Here is a 23,422-nt window from a genome sequence, read left to right on the forward strand (position 1 = left end):
GTGATTGTGTTGATGAGCTGGGTTTAAGAGTCCTGCACTGGTGGGAAACACTTTTTCAGTGAAATTCCAAGTCTAAGATAATTTTATGTATGTAGTCAGAAAATGATATACTAATTATTCTTAGCAACTTTTGCTTTTCCTTTTTTCTTTTCTATTTCTCTACAATTGTTTATGCCAACGTAGCTTCATTCATACCGATTTCCCAAGGATTGGGAGAGCAGCATAATATTAGAATCAGCCAGTTAATTGCCCAGCAGGATGTCATCAACTATCCAAGCACAGAGCCTGAAGGACCCAGAGATTGCAGAGCTCTTCTCCAAAGAAGATCCAGAGAAGCGCTTCACAAATCTCATAAAAGTTGGCCAGGGAGGCTTTGGAGCAGTGTTCTTTGTAAGTGTTAAAGGCTTAATGTCAGTGACCAGCATTTATTTAATATCCAGTCCTTGCAGAGTAAAAATCAGTAATACAAAAAGACACAGGCAATAGTCTATTTTATAGTCACTTGCATTAGGTGTATATAAAAAGAGATCATTTTATTTATTGAGCTTCTTAGATTATTGAAAAAATGGGAAAGATATTCGGCTTTAATTTCCATGTTGTCTACACTACTTTAGCAGTTTTATGACTTACATTGTTATTGAATCAAATATTGCAAAACACTGACTTATGTAAAGTCCCATACACACATTTCATTATTATTCATTCATTATTTCTTCCTATTAAGAATGCTTTTTTTTTCTCAGCAACAAGTTTTGTATAGATGTTTAATATTTTGGTAATATTACAGATTTAGCTTTTTCATTTTAATGGGTACCTTAAGAGTAAAAGAGAAAATGTGTTCCAAATTCTTAACAGTTTGAACTTTTCACTTAATTCTCATTTGTAAATTAGAGGTAAAAATAAGGTAGTAGAAACTCCCTCTGCAATTTTCCTACCCAAAGACGGCTGCTGTTAACATTTAGATAAACATCGTTGCAGAATCTTTTTGTCTACGCATGCTTTATGTGTGTGTGTGATGTAGGTTATGTTTGTTTGATTTCTGGATTGGACACAGAATAAGGGAAGAGGCACTCAGAAAGCAGGTATTTCATAAACAACCTTTTTCTATGTTACAGTTTTGTCTGAATGTAAGCTTCTCCCATTGTTCTCCTTAATACTACTCTGGAGAAATATACAATAAAGAAGGGAAAAAATATACAGCCTCTTAGAAATGGGCCCAATAAGAGAACCTGTTGAAAAAATCCCTGTCATGTAGCCATTCAATGTGTGTCAGTAGTATTTTTTAGTTGACTTATTTTATTAAGTATAATTTATATACAGTAAATGCAGATATGTTAAATGTACAGTTTGATGAAATTAGAGAGTTATATGCCATACAACCAACAATTCAAGATACAGAATGGTGATAGTTGTGGGGAATAGAAAGAAGTAGAAAGAGGATAGAATGATAACTTGTTTTACCTCTTTTGATAATAAATATTTAGTATATTTGAAAGTTAAAATTGTCATTATGTATGGGGGGAGTCACTAATAGGCAAGCAGGAACAATGAATCCAACTGTATTTGGGCTATAACCACATTGGAGTAAAAACCAAAACTAATATGAGTAACTTTCATACACAGTATTTTAGCTGTATACCTTCTGTCTGGTTGGGAAGAGGAAAGTGCAAACAAATCTTGAACTCTTCTCCGTAAACTTGTTTCATATTGGTATGGGTGTGACAGTTCTGAAACTGTGTGTTATAAGATTGAGTAGTGAATACTTTTGATGTCATTTTGGACTCAGATCCTAACTGAAAAGAATGATAGAAATAGGAAATTGGCAAATGTAAGGAAGAACCACGTGGGACTAGATAGGTATTGGAAAGGAATTTGTGGCATTAACATGAACTAATTACATGACATATATTTCCTAGCTCTCTCTTCTGTAAGATTCTAGTTGCGTTGATATCTTAGTAGCAAGCAGCACACTTAGCACTCAGATCTTGGATTCCTCACTACATGGATCAAGAGCTCTTGCAGTAATGGTTCATTCTACTGTGGGGACAAGGATCATAAAAGATAAGCTTTAGAATAACTTGAACCAGAAATTTAAAAAATACTTTTAAAATGAAAAATAGGACCTTTCAAGAGGATTCTAGAACCAGCTTGAAGATGCTCCTATTGGCCCCATCTGGAACAATTTGAGCATCAATATAGACATCTATTGATTATAACCCATTGAATATAATAGGAATTCCTAATTTCCATGACAGATATAGGATGGATAGATAGTTAGAAAGGGAGGGCTTTTCTTTATAATAGACTGCTGACTGATAAATGCAAAGGGAATGGTAGAGTTGGGAAAAAGCAGCATTTTGAAATCAACATTGCAAAGATTGTTTGCGGCTAGAATCTTCACTGGTTGCTAAAACCAGGGGGAAAGTTTGATGAGCAGAATATTTATATAGTTTAAAAGTATCTCTCCACAGATTGCTTGTTAGGTACAAAGTAGGAAACAGTGGTTATAACTATATACATTGGAAAGAAACAGTCAAACACCTTGAGTGGGTGATGAAAATTTGTAACCAGTGATGAACAGACATTGTATGCATCCAGATATGATACCCTGAAAAGGACACAATATTACTCATGTAGTATTTCAGCCAGAGATATGTAACCAGAATCTAATCTTGAAGAAGTTTCAGACAAACACAAATTTAGTAAGATAAGTACTGCTGTGTAGTCTCAAAAAATGCCAGTGTCATAAAGGAGAAGGAAGAGTTGAGGAAACTGCTCCAGATTAGAGGAGATGAAGAAGACATGTAAGTGAGCACAACTCGTAATCCTGAAGGGGCAGAGAAACATGACTGTGGATATTAAATATTTTTCTTTTGTTTTTTTTGTGTGTGTGTGATAGGCAAAAATAATCTCATTTTAATTGATTTAATTTTAATGTAATCATCGTTACTAATGAGTTTGGATTTTAATAAATTAGTCACTTTAACTTACTATTTTAAAGTAATACTAGAGCTGCATATTTTGCAATAATAATAGAGTTTACCCTATAATCTTCTTCTAGATCCTTTAAAGTTTACAAGTTTCATAACCACAGAACCTTTATCAAAACTAAGAAATCAACATTGATACACTGATACTATTAACTAAACAATACACTTTATTTAGATTTTCCCAGTCTTTGTGCTCTTTTCTGTTCTGGAATCTACTCCGCGCGCATTTAGTATACCCTCTTTTGAACTTTATCTTGCGCTAGTTAGAAATGCAGCTCTTTAGCAGAGCAATGAAATTGGACCCTTACCTCATACCATATGTGAACATTAAAATTATAAAACTCTTAGGGTAAAACTGCATGACCTTGGTTTTTTCAAAAGATTCTTACAAATGAACAGAAGAAAAGCATAGATATTGGATGTGATCAAAATGTAAAACTTCTATGTTTCAAAACTGAAAAGACAACAATAGAATAGGAGAAATTATTTGTAAATCATGTGTCTGCTAAGGGACTTGTGTCTAGAATATATAAAGAACTCGTACAACTCAATAAAAAAAGGCAACCCAATTTTTAAATGGGCAAAGAATCTGAATTGACATTTCTCCAAAGATGTACAAATGGCCAAAAAGCACATAAAAAGATGCTCAACATTCACTGGTCTCAAATCTTGAAAACATTATACTAAGTGAAAGAAACCAGTCACAAAAGACCATATATTATATGGTTCCAAAGTGTACAGAATGGGCACATCTCCAGAGACACAGAAAGTAGATTAGTTGTTCCTTAGGGCTGAAGGGGTGACGAATAGGGATAGGAGAGTGATAGCTAAAGGGTGTGGGGTTTCTTTTTTCTTTTTTTTTTTTCATGGGGAAAAAATTTGAGGTAAGGTACACATAATATAAAATTTACCATTTTAACCATTTTTAAATGAAACAATTTGGAGTTTCTCTTTAAGGTGATGAAAGTTCTAAAATTGTAGTTATTGGTAAATTGCATATATCTATCATATCGATCAGTATTGCCATACATCTGTCAGTGTACTAAAAGCTATAGAATTACACACATTCAAATGGGTGAAATGTGTGCTATGTAAATTATATCACATTAAAACTGTTAGAAAAGAATGTAGCTGGTTAGACCCATTGACTGAAATCAAGGGGCTCACAAATTGATGAGTAGAGAACATTTTGGAAAAATTAATTCATATTCAAGATCTTATGCAGATAGATCCACTTCACCCATTATGTTAGGTGGTGCACATTTTCCTTAACCAGTCTGCTAGTAATTGAAATTGGAAGGTCATTAGTTGTGCCAAGGACCCACTTAAAAGAATATGTATATATATATATATTTTTAAGGAACACTATTTAGGTATAATTTACATACCTGCTTGTCTAATTTTTTAACAGCTTTTTTGAGATTTAAGTTACATACTCTCAGTTCACCAATTTTAAGTGTGCATTTCATAGATTTTTAGTAAGTTAGATTTTTGTAGCCATCACCATAATCTAATTTTAAAACATTTTATCTTTGGGAATTCATTAAAGACTGAATTGAAGATGAATTCTTGCACAGATGACTAGAGATGATTAACCCTTCTAACTGAACTCATTTGAAATGTTTTGCAGCTATCCTCTTGTGCCTTCTTTATATATCATCTTTTTTTTAAACACATAATGAGAATTTGGCTCTTACTTTCTAAAGAGTTAACTTTTATGTTTCTGTTATGCTTTCATTTTTTTATCAAAATTCTGCAGCAGTGGTAAATAGTAACGGTGATAGCATTTTAGCTGTCTTGTCTTAATTCTAGTTAATAGTTGTTTACAACAGACATGATTTATCATGTTGAGGAATTACCTTTCCCATGTGGGTTTTCTAAGAGTTTGGTCTTCCCTGCATTAAATACATTTAGAGTTGGGCTCTTTCTACATTTTCAGCATTTATTAAGCATTTATATGTATAAGTATATATTTTCCCCTTTGATTTGTGAAAAAATATGGCAAATTATGAAATGTTTTCCTGTATCAAAATTTTGCATTTCTGTGGTAATATATTTTATCCAAATGAAATATTCTTTTAATGCCCGGTAATATTTGGTTTTAAAATTTTATTTAGAGTTCCCTTGTCTACATTTATAAGTCAGATTGGTACCTAACTTTCTATTTTGCACTGCTTGTGAGGGTTTAGTTGTTGAGTTAGACGACCTCCTTACAGTTAATGGGGTAGCTTTCCTTTTTCTCCCCTTTTATCCTGGGAAGTTCCCCTGGTGAAACTGCTCCACTCACAACAATTTTAAAGACAATTGGTATTCTTTTCAATCTCCCACCTCTGTTTTGCTCAAATTTTGTTCTCTAGATCAATTTTTATAGTTCTTTCCTAGAGAATTGTCCATTTCATTGAAATTTTGATATTTACAGGCCTAGCATAGACTTGTACTAGTCATTTTTTTGTTTGTTTATAGTTCTATTCAAATTTCTATATTTTTCCTCTCAACTAGCTGATTCAAAGATAAACATGTATTATTTTTATTTCAAAAGTACCAGCTCCTTGACAATTTGATATGCTTTTTGCTATCCATTTACTTATGTTTTTAATGTTCTTTAAAATCAGTTTTGGTAACTTTTTGGACATGGTAGTTTATAAATGTTAATTTTTACAGTGGTCTTCTGTCTTTTTTAGGCACGAGATGTGCACACCAATAACGTGGTGGCTATCAAGAAAATACCTTATAGTGGAAAGTTGGCTATGCAGGTAGGTGAAATATATATGTTTGTATTGGCATGTTAAAGAGGGCCATACCATTTTTAATTGGGGATAGGTGGAAATTTTTTCAAAAAATGTTGAAAAATATACAAATACAAAGGTTTATCTCAGTGAATTTTCTTCCACAGACTCAATGTGCCCATTTAACCTGTACCTAGAGCCATAAACAACATTCCTGACATCCCAGAAACCTCCCAACTGCATCCCTTACTTTTAAATTTTTTAGATATGTGCTGCTGACACAAGTTTAACTTTTTAAATTGTTCAGCAGATTATTCTATAATAGAGGGATTATCATGTCTGAGAAAGTACACTAGAATAAGGTACATTTGACAGTAAGTATACTGGATATAAATTTTTAATGGTTGAGAAATTATTTAACGGCTGTTTCAAATAATCATTGGCAGCAATATATATCTAATCTGAAAAATAAGGCAGTGGGTAATCTGAAAAATAAAATTACTGATACTGTGTTGCATGTACTTTAGTTCATCAGTGTTCTGATTAGTCCTTCCTTAATTGCATAAATTTATAAAATTACTTTCTAAGTCTGTTCTCTTTGTCTTTCTTTAATTCTTTAAAAAATTTATTAATTTTTAATTGTGGTAAAGTACACAAAACAAATTTACCATCTTAACCACTTTAAGTGTAAGTTCAGTGGTGTTAAGGAAATTCATATTGCTGTGCAACCTTCACCACCATTCATCTCCAGAATTCTTTCATTTTGCAAAAGTGATATTCTACAGCCATCAAACAATAACACCTCATTCCCTCCTCCCCGGAGCCCTTGGAAATCACCTCTCCACTTTCTGTCTCTATCAATTTGACTACTTTAGGTATCTCATGTAATTGAAACTATGCACTATTTGTCCTTTTGTGACTGGCTTGTTTCACTTAATACAGTGTCCTCAAAGTTCATCTATGTTGTAGTGGGTCAGAATTACCTTTCTTTTTAAAGCTGAATAATATTCCCGTGTGTGTGTGTGTGTGTAAAAACACCACATTTTGTCCATCTACCATCTGTAAATGGACACTTAGTTGCTTCTACCCCTTGGTTATTGTGAATAATGCTGCTATGCACATAGGTATACAAGTATTTCTTTGAGTTCCCACTTTTAAACTTTAGGGTATATGCCCAGAGGTAGAATTGCTAGATCAGTCTTTAATTTTCAAAGGTTTTGGCTTTCTACATTTCTGTAATCTCTGTTTTGTGGTAAATGTTGTTTTTTGTGATAATCATACTTATGGGTATGATAACACTGTTGTGATTGATCACTGTTCCATTATGTCGATACCTAAAAAAACTCTCAATTTCTAAAACCCCTAAAAAAACCTCCATTTTTTACAAGTTTAATTTAATTTGCCATTCTACAGTATAACTTTAAAACCAGCTTTCATAGCAGACTTGTGTTGGAGTCTGTTTAATCAGTCATGCCCAGAACAAAAAGTTTCACCTAGGGCATCATCTTCTCTCATGTAATATTGTGTCCTTCCTGGAAGTTTTTTTACTTTGAAGAATACAGGTTTTACCTTGGTTTTGTTTTGAGAGTTTGCCTCCCAGAGCACTCAAATTTGAAATGTAAAGCCCATAAAACACTTTCTGAAGTTAGCATCTTACAGCTTACACATTTTACACTGTGAATATCTTGCTCTATTTTCTTGAGGGCTTATGAAATAACATAGGAGATACAGGATCTTAAATTCTAGTGCGAAACATTTTTTAAAGTTCTGTATTCTAGTTCCCCTACCTTTAGAAATATGATACGAGTCAGCGGTAAAGCTTGGAAAAATTGAAACAGGAACAAAAAACAGATTCCAAGTTCCCATCCCACATCCGCTAAGCCTCTAGAGTCTCTGGGTATGGACCCAAGTACCTGTATTTTCAGTTCCCTGATTGCTTCTGACAAGTCACCCTACTTAGGATATGGCCTAAGTTTCTGAAGTTGCCATAGAGTAGCTTTTATTGCTGAAGGTTTATCTGTTACTAGTAGGCGTCAATGGGAAGGCTCTTCGGGAAATCCTGTAGGAAAATGTTTCCATCCTGCTTGGTTTTTCTGTGAACTTCCCTCTGTTAAAACCTAAGTGTTCACTAGCATTTTAGAATATGTGCATTTAGGAATTTAGGTAATTATTTGATTTGAGTTTAAACAGCAGAAAAAACTTAACATTTGGTTGACAATATAAGCCAAAAAACACAACAGCTGAACTTTAAGGTATGTAAATCATACAACAGTAAAGCTGCAAAAAAGAAGGGGGAGGTTGAAATTTTGAAGAAAAACCACTAAATATAGTATATAGTTTTCAACAGGCTTGGTGTGTGGTTCTCAAATTTTTATAAGACTCATTGATAATAAATTTTATGTGTCCTACCTGGAATGAATTTTATGTTATTGAGTTGTAAACTATATGAATGTAATTTCTTTCAAATATATTAGTTTGACATTTAAATATTACAAATAAAGCAAAGTTGTATGTTCTTGTTAACTTTTTAATCTAATAATTACTTTTGTACTTATATAGTTTTCTAAGGAAAGGCAACTGTTCCTAATTCTTTCCTTTATTCTTTTTTTTCTCCACACAGAGATGGCAGGGTATTATTAAAGAAGTCAGGTTGCTAAGAACATTAAAACATCCCAACATTGTAATATACAAAGGCTGCTATTTACGTGAGCAGAGAGCATGGGTAGGTTTCTGCTCTCCCCTTGCTGTAATTTTAGTAGGTTTAGTTTATAATTAATTCAAAAATGTCTCAAAATAGTTGTGTAAAGTGATGCACAAACACCTTGAAATGTTAGTTCATACTGAGAAAAGAGGAGCAGCTTTTCCTGAAACTCTTAGGCAGTAAGAGATAACAGAACTTTTGCCGGTTGACTGCAGAGATTCAGCTGACCGTTACGTGCACGGGAAAATGTTCCGATGTATGTTAGCGGTGTCATTCTTCAAATGCTTTGTCAAACATTTGTTGAGAACAATCCTATCAAAGGATGAAAATCAGCATTTATTTTTGACATAAATGTATTGTAAGCTATTTAACCACAAGGATCTTGGTTGGAATATTGGTGGTGAATCCTGGTGAAATCTGAGCTGATTATGATCCTTTGGCTGAATAATACTAAAAGTAGAAAATTGGGACATTTTATTGCAGAAAATGGAAATTAATTTTACCCCATTGTTGAAACTAAGATAAGGTAGTAATCTTACAATGGTTTAGGCATAGTAATTATGTCTTTTCAGAGAAAGGCTGTTTTCTTTAAACGGGAATGACCTTTTATTTTTAATAAGCTACAGCTGATTATCATTTTAGTATACAGAACTTAGATTCATTTAGATTTGTAATGTTTGGTTTAATTTGATGGTGATGGTACTCCTAAATTTGAGGCTGTGGTAAAAGAAAAAACAGTGGCAGAGAGGGTAGGCTGCCTCTCTGTCTTTCAAGTTTCTCCATCTGTAAAACAAGGATGATAATAGGGTCTCCTTCCAGAGGTGGTTATGAGGATTAAATTAGTTAATATATATAAAATACCTGGCACGTAAGAGGTGCTCTGTGTTTGCTTTATAGGAAAGATTTAAACTGTAACCTAAACTTTGTATATATAGTACCAGAGGACGATTTTCTGCTTCCTAACAATACCGGTATTGCTACTATAGGTTAATATTAATGGAATATGTATATCCCTTTACAGCTTTAGTTAGTAATTATATGAAACACACATCTTCTACAAGCAGTTATATGTCGGCATTATAAAAGATTAATGTAGCATTGGCTTAACTTCATGTATGCATTTAACAAGTTTCAAAATGTATACTTATATTTAAAGGTAATTGATAACTATAGTTTGTTTCACTTCAAACTATCTTCTCAATCTCCTTGGTGAATTAATTTTATCTCATATAGAATCTTTTTATTTTAATCGTGTATTTTAATGTTTTTATCATTTTTTCCCCTGTAGCTTGTAATGGAATGTTGTTCAGGATCTGTTTCAGATTTGCTGGAATGTAAGTTTCCTTTATTTATTAAGAAAAGTATTAGTATAATAAAATGAGAATTCATTATATAAAAAAAATTAAGAGATTTTTTAAATAATGTTAAAACTTTCCAGGAAGAGTAAAAACCTTTGCCTTTTCTAGAGTCTCAGTGTGGTATGCACTGTGCTCATTAAATACTGTTTTAGCATAACAGATGAGTTTTCTTTCATTATGATTTAACAGGCATTTTTCTGCCTTCTTTATCATTAAACTTGATTTGTTCGTTCTGTTCAGAATGAAGATATGTAGGAATATAAAAAGGGAAAGCTTCTCTTTCATTGTTTTTATAATCATGAAATGTTAAAGTTAACTTAGAGGAAAATTGGCTGTGAATTATAATAACAAGGCACAACTGCACACTTTTTAAGTTCAATTGCTTTGTTTATTATCTTGGAAAGCAAAAAATTCCTTCTTGCTAAATGTTAGTTTTTTGAAATTTGCCCATATATTAGATATATGTATATATATTTTAAAATAAAAATGTTCTATAGAATAATTATTTTCAAATAAAATCTTATTTTAAGTTCACAAAATGCCATTACAAGAAATGGAAATAGCAGCAATTATACATGGTGCTCTTCAGGGATTAGCCTACTTACATTCTCGTGCCATGATCCATAGGTAAGTACTTTAAAAATTACCATATATTAATAAGCAAATTTATCAGACCTACAATTTATTAATCCTGGAAGCTTTGTTGGTTTTAGCTAAATAAAAGTATTCTGGAGTTCTACAAACTCTATTTTTCGGTTATCCATGTCTTAAAATGAATATACTAATTTATTTGATCTCTTGGATGAGAATAATTTTTATCTTTTTCTACACATGGTGCTGGGCTTTCTGAAGTATGTGCACTTTATAGATTTGTGATAGAAATTTAATTATAGAAAAGTTTAATTTGTGAAGTGGAAAAGACGATAGGGATTATGTATTCTTACTTGTTTCATTTTACAGATGAAGAAACTGATGCCCCAATTTGTGACTCACTTCTCAAAGCTGATGAAGCAAGATAGATTAGACTAGAGCTAACCTAGATCTTTTGTCCTCCTGGTGACTCATAATGCAGGATTTGTTCCATTGATTCCATGACAGAGACAAGTAAAGCTACTTGACACTCTATGCTTTTGAGATAATCCTTGATAATCCTTGATAATGGATAGTAATTTAAAGATTAAACCATCATAAACTACATTTTTAGCATTGGTATTGGTTTTGCCTGTTTTTAGAAGGAAGCTAGCATTTTTAAAATTATGTATGTGAATCAGACAATACATAGTAAACATATAGTAGAGTCATTGCAAATTAATGGGTTATCAGTTTTTTAGATGAGGATAGTAAGGTCCAAGAGAAATCCACATGCATAGTAAATAAGAGAATGAAAGACTTGGAAGCAGAACCTACGGTTTTCTCAACTTCAAAGAACTTTCCATTTTTTAAGAAAACAAATGGAAGAAAATAGATTGACTTAATATTACACCCATTATAATACTGTATAGTACGAATTGACAAGTGCTTAGAAATTTCTTTCTTTTTGAATGTTATGATGCCCATTGGGCATACAATCCCATTATAATTTTCTTAGTTCACATATACATTGCTGATTTAGAAAAGAGCTTAAAAGTACATTTGGGATCATTGATATTACGTTACCCATGTGTTTCAGTTTTCATTTCATATTTAGGTAGGAGAACTATGATAAAATTTGGAATGATATGAGTAATTAAAAAAAAAATTTGGGGCGTCAGGTTCTTTTTCTTCCATTATATTGTTAAGGCTATACTCAGAAATCTTACAGTCACATAAGAATGTTCAGCTAAATTTTTACAACCATTATTTGTACCAATAAACAGGCACTCAAATATCGAGTCTGTGCTATTAATTATCTAATTTTTTTCTTCTGTTTCTGCTGCTATTTTATCTTCTCTTTTAGAAAATTGTTACTATATACTTATAGGAATTCTGTGTATCTCATTTCTTAGTTTGGATCTTAATTCTCATTATCCCAACTGAGAGATTATCCAAGGCCTTAATTATTCTGATTTCTCCTTCCCTATTTTATAAATTTTTATATGATCTTTATCATTCTCAGTGTAATCTTACAAAGGAAAGACAAATAATTTTCTGTGTTCCTTAAACGCAGAGACATCAAAGCAAGAAATATCCTTCTGACACCAGAAGGCCGGGTGAAACTTGCTGACTTTGGATTTGCTTCCATGGCCTCTCCTGCCAAGTCTTTTGTGGGGACGCCGCATTGGTAAGCGTAGTCCTATCTGGTATTGATCCTCATAATTGAAATGGGCAGTGTGTGGTTGTACTTTTATCAGGTGCTTTACGTTTCTCCTGGAAATACAGTGCTGCTTTAGATATTACTCTAAGCACTGTAGTTTCAGATACAGATTTGGAGTGCTTCCCTTGGATCTCCTATTGTATCATTTGTCCCCCCTACGTTTCTTTCCTGTTATCATCCACATCATGTATTGGGGGTAGGAGTGAAAAAATTTAAATCTTTAAGAAGGGAGAAGAAAGAAATGCTAAGTGGAAATTTTCTTTAGATTTATACTTACTGTGTGTCAGTATCTTCTGAATAAGAGTACCTGAAGACTGGTAGCTGATTAGGAACTTTTGTTTTCATTTTTTATTGTGGAGAATTTCAAGTATACAGGGAAATAGACAAAAATATAACGAAGGCTTACACAGCGGTCAGCTCAGCCTAACAGCACCTCCCCAGGGCCTGGCTGCCCTGTGTACTTGACCTTCTTGCCCTCCCTCCCACCTCCAGTTATCTGAAGCGACTTCAAGACATCATCTAATTTTATCCATAAATAATTCCATATTTATGTCAGCAAGTCTGAAGGGAATAATTTTCCACACCTTCAACTTCCATAGATGTCCTCTCTCTGTATATGTTGAGAAGTGTCTTAGGTCTACGGCATCTTCTTTTCCACCTACCTTTCAAATCTCCCAACTCCCAGTTTGTTAAAGAAAGGCTTCTCACCCATCCTGAAGAGTTGAGTGATGCATTGTTCTGAGAATTAAAAGCCTCAAACCATCCCCAGAGGGACAATCTGAGAACACATAACATCTAGAATATATAGCATCAGAAATATTGAAGATTTAGGACACCAAGTTTTGGCAAAGGGCCTTCTGCCTTCGCAGTCATCTCTCTTCAGTTCCTTTTACTCCTTGCTCTTTCTTTTCCCCAATTATCTTTCCTCCCATCTTCTTTTCTAGTGAATCACAAATTATCTCTTTTATAACTGCGACAATTGTTGTGAGGACACATTAACATGTTATTTACAATGAGAAATGAAGTTTGGCATTTCCTGACAGAAAATAATTCTGATTTCAATGGTTCATATGACCGTGCAGACTGGGTTTGCTAATTCGGTTATTATACAGCAGTGTTTTTAATGAATTGAATGAGCGAGGTCCTCAGCTCCAAGTTGTAAATATCTGTAAAGCACATATACATATGTGTGCATTATATCCTTTTCAATATTAAGTTTATAAAACTTAGATACCAACTCAAAAATGTACAAGTGGATACATTTTAAAATAAATTCATTGGAAGTAAGAAAATAAAACGTTTGAAGACCACTGTTCTGTGTGACCAAAAATTTCTTATGTAGAACCCTAGTTTAGATAGAATCCTCTTCCCCTATATAAAAAAAGGGTTCTTTGGACAAATAATGCTTCTTAATGGTCACCCTCTTTACAAAACTGTGATCAATATTAGATACGAGAAAGGAGCTAGAAAGTTGTGCATTAAAAACAAAACTACCTTTTTAACTGTTGAACTTGGTGACTCCCCAAGCTTACTCAACATCTTAACACATTAGAAGCCCTCTATTATAGGCAATTGAAATTTGTATATGGTATATTAGGAACACAGCACTCTGTACATATTTACATATTTTTACACACAGGAACTCACATATGCCTGGGGACAATCTTATTAAGCAGACAGAAACTGTTCTAAATGTTTGTCTGTGCTTAACAAGTAGAAAGGAAGTATAAGGTAAAGCACCAGTGAGAACATCAGAGTCTAGCTGAAGATGCAAATTAGCATTTCATTTTATAGCCAAGACGCCTTCAAAGTTAATAATTATATGTTTTACTTAGTTATGAGTGGCTGTCCTAGCCACTTTTATCACAGAACACTACTCCTATTTGCAAAGAAGACTGACAAACTGCTTATTCATTTTCGCTTATTATGGCAGATATTTTCTCAGCTAAATGTAGTGAGTTTGTTTACTTCAAGAAAACAAGTGCCAGTGATAAAAATTTAGACTTTTGTAATAAGATGCTGAAACCAAAATGTTTGAGAACTGCTGGCATTAAGGATATACAATATTTCAATCTGCAAACTTGAATTGATGCAGAATGCAACCCTGCTCTGGGGAGTCTTTCCTCCAGGATGCTGGTACGTGATCATGACAAATGGTGAGAATAAGTCTAACACTGTGTATGCAATGGTAAATATTTACCTCACAACCTGTAATGCATTTGTTTCCCATTATAAGAATTCTTATGTCCAGACATATCATCTGGAATTCACACAGGTATTCTCCATGTGGATGGTCATTACATTATTAAAGAATAGTATACTTTTCTTTTCTTTTGTAACTTTAAGTAACATTTTATGTTTTAGGATGGCCCCAGAAATAATTTTAGGCAGGAATGAAGAACAATATGATAGCAAAGTAGATGTATGGTCTCTGGGGATAACATGTATTGAAATAGGTAAGCATTGCTCTTTATTACTGTCTAGTAAGTTTTGATCAATGTTTCACCTCAATTTCTGTACCAAATTACAGTTTTTCATTTTTATGTCAGTGTTTAAGGGGAGCAATAAATCTATCAAGGTTGTCACTTTGGTTATTTGGCAATTTGTATATATATATATATATATATTAGTTTAGGTATATTATATTTGCTGTATTAAATTAGGTCTAAAATAGTTTCTACTGTGGTATTAATTTTGAGGTATCTGTGTCTAAAATTTAATGAGTATTTGTTAAACACCTAGAATATATCTATGGTTATAGATTTACCATCTATGAAGGCACTCAATTAAATAGAAAATGAAAACAATAGAGAAAATCAATGAGATCACAAATTAGTTCTTTGGGAAAATTAATGAAATTAATAAACCTCTGGCTAGATCAAACAGAAAGAAGACACAAACAACCAATATCAGGAATGACAGGGGACATGACTCCAGATTTTACACATATTGAAAGGATTATAAGAATATTTTATGAACAATTTTATGTAAGTTTAAAACTTAGAAAAAATGGACAATTTCCTTTAAGGATGCAGATGATCCAAGGTCATTTTTGCTACAAAGGACATTATTGGGACATTTGATTGAAACTACAATGGAGCTTGAGATTAGATAATAGTCATGTATTCATATTAATGGTCTGATTTAATGACTATATTAGGTTCTCTTAGAATGTTCTTGTTTATTGGAAAAATACACTATTTAGAGATGTTGTGCATCAGGGCTGCAATTTCCTCTCTATTGACTCACTTAACTAAGTTCTCTGAACTCTACTTGCAACTTTTTTCCTAAGTTGGGGTTTATTTAAAAAAAAAAAAACTAACAGTGCTTCCATGCTCCTGTATAACAGGCACATATTTAACAGGAAGTTTTCTTTCTTTTATAGCGGAAAGGGAGCCTCCTTTATTTGCTCTGAATGCAAAGCATGCCTTATATCTCATAACCAGAAATGACCCCCCTACACTGCAGTCTAATGAATGGTGAGTATGGCTGAGAGATATATTGTTCAACATGGTAAAATTTAAATACTTTTTCATAATGTTATCAAAAGGATTTCATTTCAATTAGGTGAAGTGTATATAACCTGAAGAAATATTAAAATAGCTTTATTTTATTCTTACATCATGTTTATCCTTTATTATCTCTACTTTTCATAGCATGTATGTAACTCAGTTCAGAAATAAAAGATAGATGATGCCACATGGGAGCAAAAAGTATGGCTTTTGTATAAAAAGTAATATATTTTTTGTACCTTAGCAACACATACAACCCTGATTTTATAATAAATGGCCTGATTTAAACGTTCATATTTTAAAACTGCAGTATATAGATTGCCACAACCTGTACAGATATTTAATTGGGGAATGGTTTATCATTGATATGATATAAAACATACGTAAAAATGATTTGATAATTTATCAGAATTACCAGATAATTCATAATTTTTGGATGATTTTAATTGCTTTTTATTATTCCGAATGTGCTTTGATGTTGCATCTCCTAGTGCTTCTTTGATAATACTGTTATTCATGTAAAGAAGTTTATTGAGAACAGATGGACCATTTTAGGAAAGAAGGATTTTTATCAGTGATAGAAAATTTTAATGGGAAAGTCTTCAGGTGTATCTAGCATTTGAAAAATTCTAGGGGACTACCTACCGTACTTAACAAATACTTTAAAATTCACAAGATGCATAAATTAGCAATAATTTATTTTTTATCATTACATTATTAAGGCAAGTTCACAGGTCTTTGCTGCTTCTGTAGAGATGTTTTGAAGAAATCTTGGCTCAGAGTTTATTATGTTGCATCTGAATAATAAATACATGAAACACAGGCTGTCTACACTGGTTGATACTTTGGGGATTCAAAAAAGAATTCTTGTATAAAAGAATTAAATCTTATTTGAATATTGATGACAAACATTGATGGAATATTTTTTACTTACTGCCTTACTGAACTCTATCAGTAAACTATATAATAGTATGTTACAGAATTCTACTTTTTAAAAAAAATTTGCTGTTTTCTGGAACTTCTGTCCATTTGCTCAAGGACACTAAATACTTAGGTATAAAAATTGTTATTTCCAAAACAAATAGCGTGATGTTCTGAAACATGCTATATGGAAGATGATCCAACGGTCAAATAAGAAAGAGACATGGCTAGAGAAAAGAAAAAAAATACTGAGAAGAATATTATCTTAGATTTGAATGCAAAAAGGAAAATGATTCACTTCCATAATTTACCGCAACATAGAATGAGTTGTGATACTTATGTATGTGAGAGCAGGATTTTAAAATAATGTGTGCAAATCTATCTTTCGAAAATACTAAAGATTCATTAGTTGCTTTGCATAACTTTTTATAGACTTACATGATGAAATATATAGTGTATTGTGTCTGCTTTCTTTTTATTATTTCTATTCTCCCTCCCACCCATAGGGACATGCCTTGATTTGTGGATGTGTTTTTAAAGGAAATAGCAATATGTTCACTTAATACTTTCCTTTACAATAGGTCCAGTTCTTTTCGCAACTTTGTAGAGTCTTGCGTCCAGAAAAACCCTGAAGATCGCCCTACATCTAAAGAACTTTTAAAGGTCAGTTATACTCTGTTATGTACACCTAAGAAATTATTTTAAAGAATGTGTTTTATCCTTCTTTGATTCCGAATCAGTGTTCAGTATTCTCTACTGGGTTTTGCTAAAATACTAATATCATAATACCATTCTTTCTTGGAAATTTTCTTAGTTGCTAAGTTTTTCATTTGTTTTTCAAAATTAACTGCTTTTACCATGTCTGAATAGAATATATAGTTAAATATTCAATATAGTAGTACTAAATGACTTAATTTTTATATGTGCAAGAATATCTTCATGAGTTACAACTACAAATTTTAACTCATGTGGAACAATGTCATTTCAGAGGTGGCAAAGCACAGTTTAACTTTGGATTTAATTTTTGTATCTACCATACTTTATATATCGATTTGTCCTATATAAAGTAATATGAAAGGAAGAGAAATGATGTGTAATACATTTACATAAATACCTTGGGAGAAAAGAGATTTCAAAAGAACTGTTAAGAATGGATATCACATTTTGATTTCCTTTTGAGAAATATGTTTTTCTAACTTAGCAATGAAAATATTTTAAAAGTAATGTGAATTCTATTCATTTTTCAATAGGTTGGTTATCTAATTTAAATAAATTATTAGTATATGCTTTCTGTTCTCAAAAATGTTTTCATTTAGAGGTTGACATCTTATTAATAGCATTAATAGTATTGTTCAATTTAATATAGTTCTTAAAACATCTAGATAAGGCATTAGTGAGTAGCAGTTGACTATCTTTTTGTGACCCTAAGGAATTTTGTGGATTTTTCACTAGAAAATTAGACTTTCAGCATGGATGTTTTAGAATTTCAAATTTCAGTTTATTCTCACCAACACGCAGTTCAATATGGAAGGATATTGAAAGGATCATGTACATATTCAGTAGGGTTATTTGCAACTACAGTATGTAGAAGAGCAGTATAAAGTTTCAGTAATACTTAGGGAATTCTAGGCCCTAAGCACACTTAACAGTCTCAAATGAAAGCCCAAAAACTAGGTATTCACAATAGCAACAAAAGGTTCAGTATAGCTATGAATTATGTAAGTGAAAAACAAGCAGGATCCATTTGTAGAAAATTATTAAATGACTTAGAATTACAAGATATATTATTTTTGGATAAAAAAGACTGAATATTATAAATTGTGGTACATACCAAGCTAAGGCTCAGGAAAAGGAAGAATGTGACTGGCTTCTTACATTTGCCTAATGAAGGCTAAAGAAGCTCTTTTGATAATAACCCAACCCACCAGGAATGGATACTTGACCTTGGGTGGTCCCAAACCTGCATATGTATTCATGTACCTGGTCCATTTTGTATATTGACATTATGGGAAGTGATAGGAAGAATCTGTCAAGTGCATCCTTCCCTTTGGCCCAATCACATTTCTGTTGCAGTCTGTCATAAGGAAAAAAATAAAATGAAAAAAAGTGACTTTCTGTATGAAGGTATTTATCTCAGAATGAAAAATTGAAAATGATTATCCAGAATTAGAATAATGGTTATGTAATTTTGGCATGAACATTTGATGAAATAGTCTGTAGGCATTATGAGTTGAAATAACATAATACTTACAGCAATAAAAAGAATAATATATAGTTACAACTCTTCAGAGAAGAAATAAATTTGAGCTAATAAAGGAGGTAAAAGTCTGAAAAGAATTCAAGATCATCTCATGAACTCCAGTGCACAAGTCATCTTTCTGCAGTCTGTGTGCTAACTACAAAACAAAATCTATACATGGAAAATTTCTGAGAAGAAATAAATATCCAAAAAATACCAAATGTAACAATGATAATCTTAGTGTAGAATTGTTCTTTCTACTTTTCTGTATTGGATAATGTTAAGCTTTATTAAATATTAATGGTAAAAAATCACTAATACATAACATCTTTTAATCAACTGCTAGTGTTTTATGAAGTTTCATTTAAGCAACATAAAGAACCTATTATACCCAAGTAGTATGTTATGTAATTCACCATCAGTAAATACATTCCTGTTGAAATCTAATGTAATTCAGAACTGATAGTGTCTCCTCTACGAAACCAGTTCTAAGAATTTGTAAGCGATTACCTAGGGCTCTAGTTGGACTAATTCTTAATGTTTACTTAGACTCTGATTATTTCAACTATGCCTTTTCATTTGGCCAACAAAGGTGTCATGTTCAAAGTTTTCATAAAAAGTACAGGGGATGTTATGTAGGCACAGAGTGTATACATGTAAATTAAATTTTATAAATGTAAGAAGTAAAAAGCATAGCAGAATTAGATAATTACAGATTACATGCATTATCTATAATTATTTAGGATAGTAACTCTAGGGTCCAAGAAGGGATTCATTTGTTCTGAATGAAAAAAGATATAGGTCTCAACCTGACTTTTGCCTTCTACTCTTAACCAGCACCCGTTTCTTCTTCGGGAGCGCCCTACAGCAGTGGTAACAGATCTCCTTCAAAGGGCAAAGGAAGAGAAAAAAAGAGTGCTGGACAATCTGCGCAATCGAAAGACGAAGGAGGTCCTTTCCCAGGAGGCACATCAAGGGCCAGCAGCAGAAGCACAGGAAGAAAAGGTAATAACTTAGAAACGGCTCAAGTATTGGGGTCTCCTTATTGGCTTCTTTCCTTATGGAACTTTTCTTGCCAGGAATCTTTTCTATCAGTGGTTTCCGGATTGTGTCTTCACAGTGATTCTCTAAGGTCCCAGGTGGAGAAAAAGATTTTGCGTTCTTTAAACCAGCCTCTTGGTAGTGTACATTAGCATAGTAAAGCTCTGTGAAGTCTTTTATTAGAGAAACCTGTTCAACTTTAATTTAATCTAGTCCCTCTCAAAATTCTGGTCTACTGAACACATTTTTGCCTGATTGATGGCATGGGACACGCTTTTGGAAGTATTTGAAATCACAGGCTTTGGAAGTTGACGGTGCTCACAGAGAAGTCATTAGAATTACCAACCATTCTCCTTATCTTGTTTATTGTATAAACCTTTCCCCCAGTGCCTTTTGTGTAATGTTTGATAAATGCTTATTAAATTGGAAATTTCTTGCTTTTTTAAAAATGAGTAAGTAAATAAATAAAATAAACATGTGACTTAGCTAAATTTATCCTGGGGGGAAAAATTAACAAGCATTCTTATTCTGTTACTAAGAACACTTCATTCTTTTCAGTTGTGTATAGGGATTCATTCCTCTACCTGGTTCTAAAATACTCATTTTATAGGTGAGGAAAGTAATGCTCAGAGTGGTTAACTAACTTACTGTAGAAGCAGATGGGTTCGGATTCATATATTACTCTTGAGACCAAGTCGTTTCCAAGTTGCCATGTTTCCAAATTTGCAGTAGAAATGTTACAGAACTTCCTCAAAGGAAAATACAAAGCTTATGATTTGTGGAGCTATCTTTTTTAGTCTAAGTATTTTCTGTTTTCTTCTTTGCTCATGACCCAATGCCAAAGCTTTGATTCTTTTTTATTGCTTTCTATTGAGAAAGATCCCTGCATTCTGAAAACAGGAGTAGTAGTTGCTTTTCTTTTTAATAACACTACATAATTAATGAACTATAAAATAGAATACTTTCTTACATACAGTTTTGGTATTTTTGATATTGTTTTTTAGTTCTAACAGTAGTCACTAGAAAATTGGGGCTATTTTAGGTATATGAAATGCTTTAGTAAAGTGAAATTAATAAAATTCTAATGTCATTAAACATTAGAATAACAGCAACTTTTTAAGGCTGTGGATGTAAGGAAAGATCCTCCATGTACCATGGGTCTGTATTTATTATTCTGCATATCTTAAAGAGGTTTGGTATGGTAAGACTATAATATTGGTGCCCAGATACCAAAGCTTGTCGGGTTTCTTTGGAAGAACAGTCTTCCAATTATGATTAAATATATATACAATTTTTAATTTTACATAAAAATAGATAGGAATTAATATTAAATTACTTAGTGGAAGAAGTTTAGGCTAAAGACTATATTCTGAGAAGAAAAGAAATAGAAAAGGCTTCAATAAAAAATAACTAAAAGGGATGTTTATAGGATTAAAAAAAAGGTTGGTGTTTGTTTTCACCATTGGAATCATTGAGAAATGAGCAGCATCTCTGTGTATACCCCATGAGATGTGTAGGAGAAATGGATTTCAAAGTAATGTCAAAAATTTTAGAAAAAGACTACACTTTGGAAATAACTCTGATTAACTTTTTCACAGAGTTGGTTTGGCTTTTTGGCATTTACTCGTTGGTCACATTTTTAATCTGTCAACTAACAACTGATAAACTTTCTGGTCTTGGCAAATACAAGGAATTTCTCAAAATAGACCACTAACATTCTGAAGACTGTGTGTGCCAAGCGGTGTGCTAGGTGCTAATAATAAAAAATTCAGGAGATAAAGATACTTGAGTCTAATACTCTTTTCCCTCAGGACCAAGATCACGGTGTTGAACAGACAGGAGCAGTGCACAATATTGGAAGTCATCAGTCTGTACCCCATATGTCCAACAGGACCAGGAGTCAAAGTGGTAGGGTTAACATTCTTCAGGATGCCTCGGATAACAAGGATGAGCTACAAGTGATGGAGGGAATCGAAACCATCAGGTCTAATAATTCTGCCATCCGTTCAAGACCTGTAAGTATTTGGATTTCAGTGAAAAAAATTTCAACTTTGGTAACTAATGTTCCTAGTCTGGTTAGTTTAAGAGTTTTGGGTTTTTTTTCCTTTGATGTATCAGAAGTTTGGAACATAATTTAGGCAACTTATTTTAAAATGGCAAAAGGCTTTTTAATTCCCAGTTTAATGTCTGCATTTAGGAACATGTTTTGAGAATGCAAAAAGAGTATTTTTAAAATCGTAGAATAAATAAATAAATACCATATAATGTATTATTTGAAGTTACTTAGATGAAAACGAAGGTATTTAAAACTAGTAAGTATACAACATGATATTAATGATAATGGTTGCCTTTGGGATGTGGAGAAAGGTTTAAGGTGGGTGATAATGAAAAGTGATTTTTGCGTTTTCCATAATGTTTACATTTAAAAAATAAAACTGGTTGTAATTGGAGAAAATTACAACTTCTCAGTTTGGGAAATGTGGATGTTTGCTACACTTTCACGTGTAAGATTGTAAATTTTCTTGAAAACATTGGAAGGTCAGGTAACTCCTTTTCACAATTGATAGGAATGTTTCCTTTTTAACTTCACTGCTTTCAGTATTACCAAAAGTTACTAGAGTTACTAGGCACAACAGCTTAAAGATGGAAACAACCCAAGTGTTCATCAACACATGAATGGATAAACAAACCATAGTGACACACACACACACACAATGGAATATTATTCAGCTGTGAAAACGAACGGTGTTCTAATATATGCTACAATGTGAGTGAACCTTGAAAAAATGCTACATGATATAAGCCAGACACAAAAGGAAAAATATTATTAGAATTCCACTTATACAAAATATCTAAAATAGGCAAATTCATAGAAAGTAGATTAGAGGTTGCTAAGGGGCAAGTAGAAGATGAAATAAATACTTTTATTTATTATTTTATCATTTTGGTGTCATTAATGTACAATTACACGAGCAACACTATGGTTACTAGACTCCCCCTATAACCACGTCCCCACCACATACCCCAGTACAGTCACTGTCCATCAGCATACTAAGATACTACAAACATGTGTATGTCTTTGAACATGATGTTTTAATTTCTGTGACAAATACATAGGATAAAATGGCTGAGTCATAGGGCATATGTATGTTTGACTTTCATAAGAAACATACAGACATTTTATCTCAGATATGTCCTGCAAATATTTTTTCTCCATTTGTGATAAATTAAAATTTTTAGTTTTAAAATCCAATTCAAACAACCCACTAAAAATGAGTAAAGGCCATGAAAAAGCTAAAAACTTTTCCTCTAAAATCAGGAATAAGACAAGGATGCCTACTCACAACACTTTTATTCAACAGAGTATTGGAAGTCCTAGCTGCATTATCAGGCAAGAAAAAGAAATAAAAGGCACCCACACTAGTAAGGAAGAAGTGAAATTGTCATTGTTTGGAGATGACCTGATACTACATAAAAAAAGCCCTAAAGACTCCACCAAAAAACTATTCAAATTAATATATAAACTATACCTCAACTTTAAAAAAGGTGTTAAAGACTTGAATAGACACTTATCCAGAGAATATATACAAATGGCCAACAGCACATGAAAAAATACTCAATATAATTAGTCATTAGGGAAA

At 32.6% G+C, this 23,422-nt stretch overlaps 1 protein-coding gene across 1 annotated transcript in view; it reads left to right on the top strand.

The window, feature by feature from the left end:
- The first annotated feature begins 258 nt into the window (after window positions 1–258).
- LOC140845723 (serine/threonine-protein kinase TAO1-like) overlaps window positions 259–23,422 on the top strand; it is a 51,834-nt gene continuing 28,670 nt past the window's right edge. Inside the window, exons 1-11 of the mRNA XM_073220565.1 lie at window positions 259–390; window positions 5,672–5,743; window positions 8,337–8,438; window positions 9,706–9,751; window positions 10,306–10,402; window positions 11,922–12,035; window positions 14,433–14,524; window positions 15,454–15,547; window positions 17,083–17,164; window positions 19,578–19,739; window positions 21,548–21,796. Coding sequence (XP_073076666.1) covers window positions 259–390; window positions 5,672–5,743; window positions 8,337–8,438; window positions 9,706–9,751; window positions 10,306–10,402; window positions 11,922–12,035; window positions 14,433–14,524; window positions 15,454–15,547; window positions 17,083–17,164; window positions 19,578–19,739; window positions 21,548–21,796 — 1,242 coding nt within the window. The remainder of the gene's footprint in view (window positions 391–5,671; window positions 5,744–8,336; window positions 8,439–9,705; window positions 9,752–10,305; window positions 10,403–11,921; window positions 12,036–14,432; window positions 14,525–15,453; window positions 15,548–17,082; window positions 17,165–19,577; window positions 19,740–21,547; window positions 21,797–23,422) is intronic.

Source organism: Manis javanica, chromosome 2 (assembly GCF_040802235.1).
Source record: "Manis javanica isolate MJ-LG chromosome 2, MJ_LKY, whole genome shotgun sequence".
Lineage (NCBI taxonomy): Eukaryota > Metazoa > Chordata > Mammalia > Pholidota > Manidae > Manis > Manis javanica.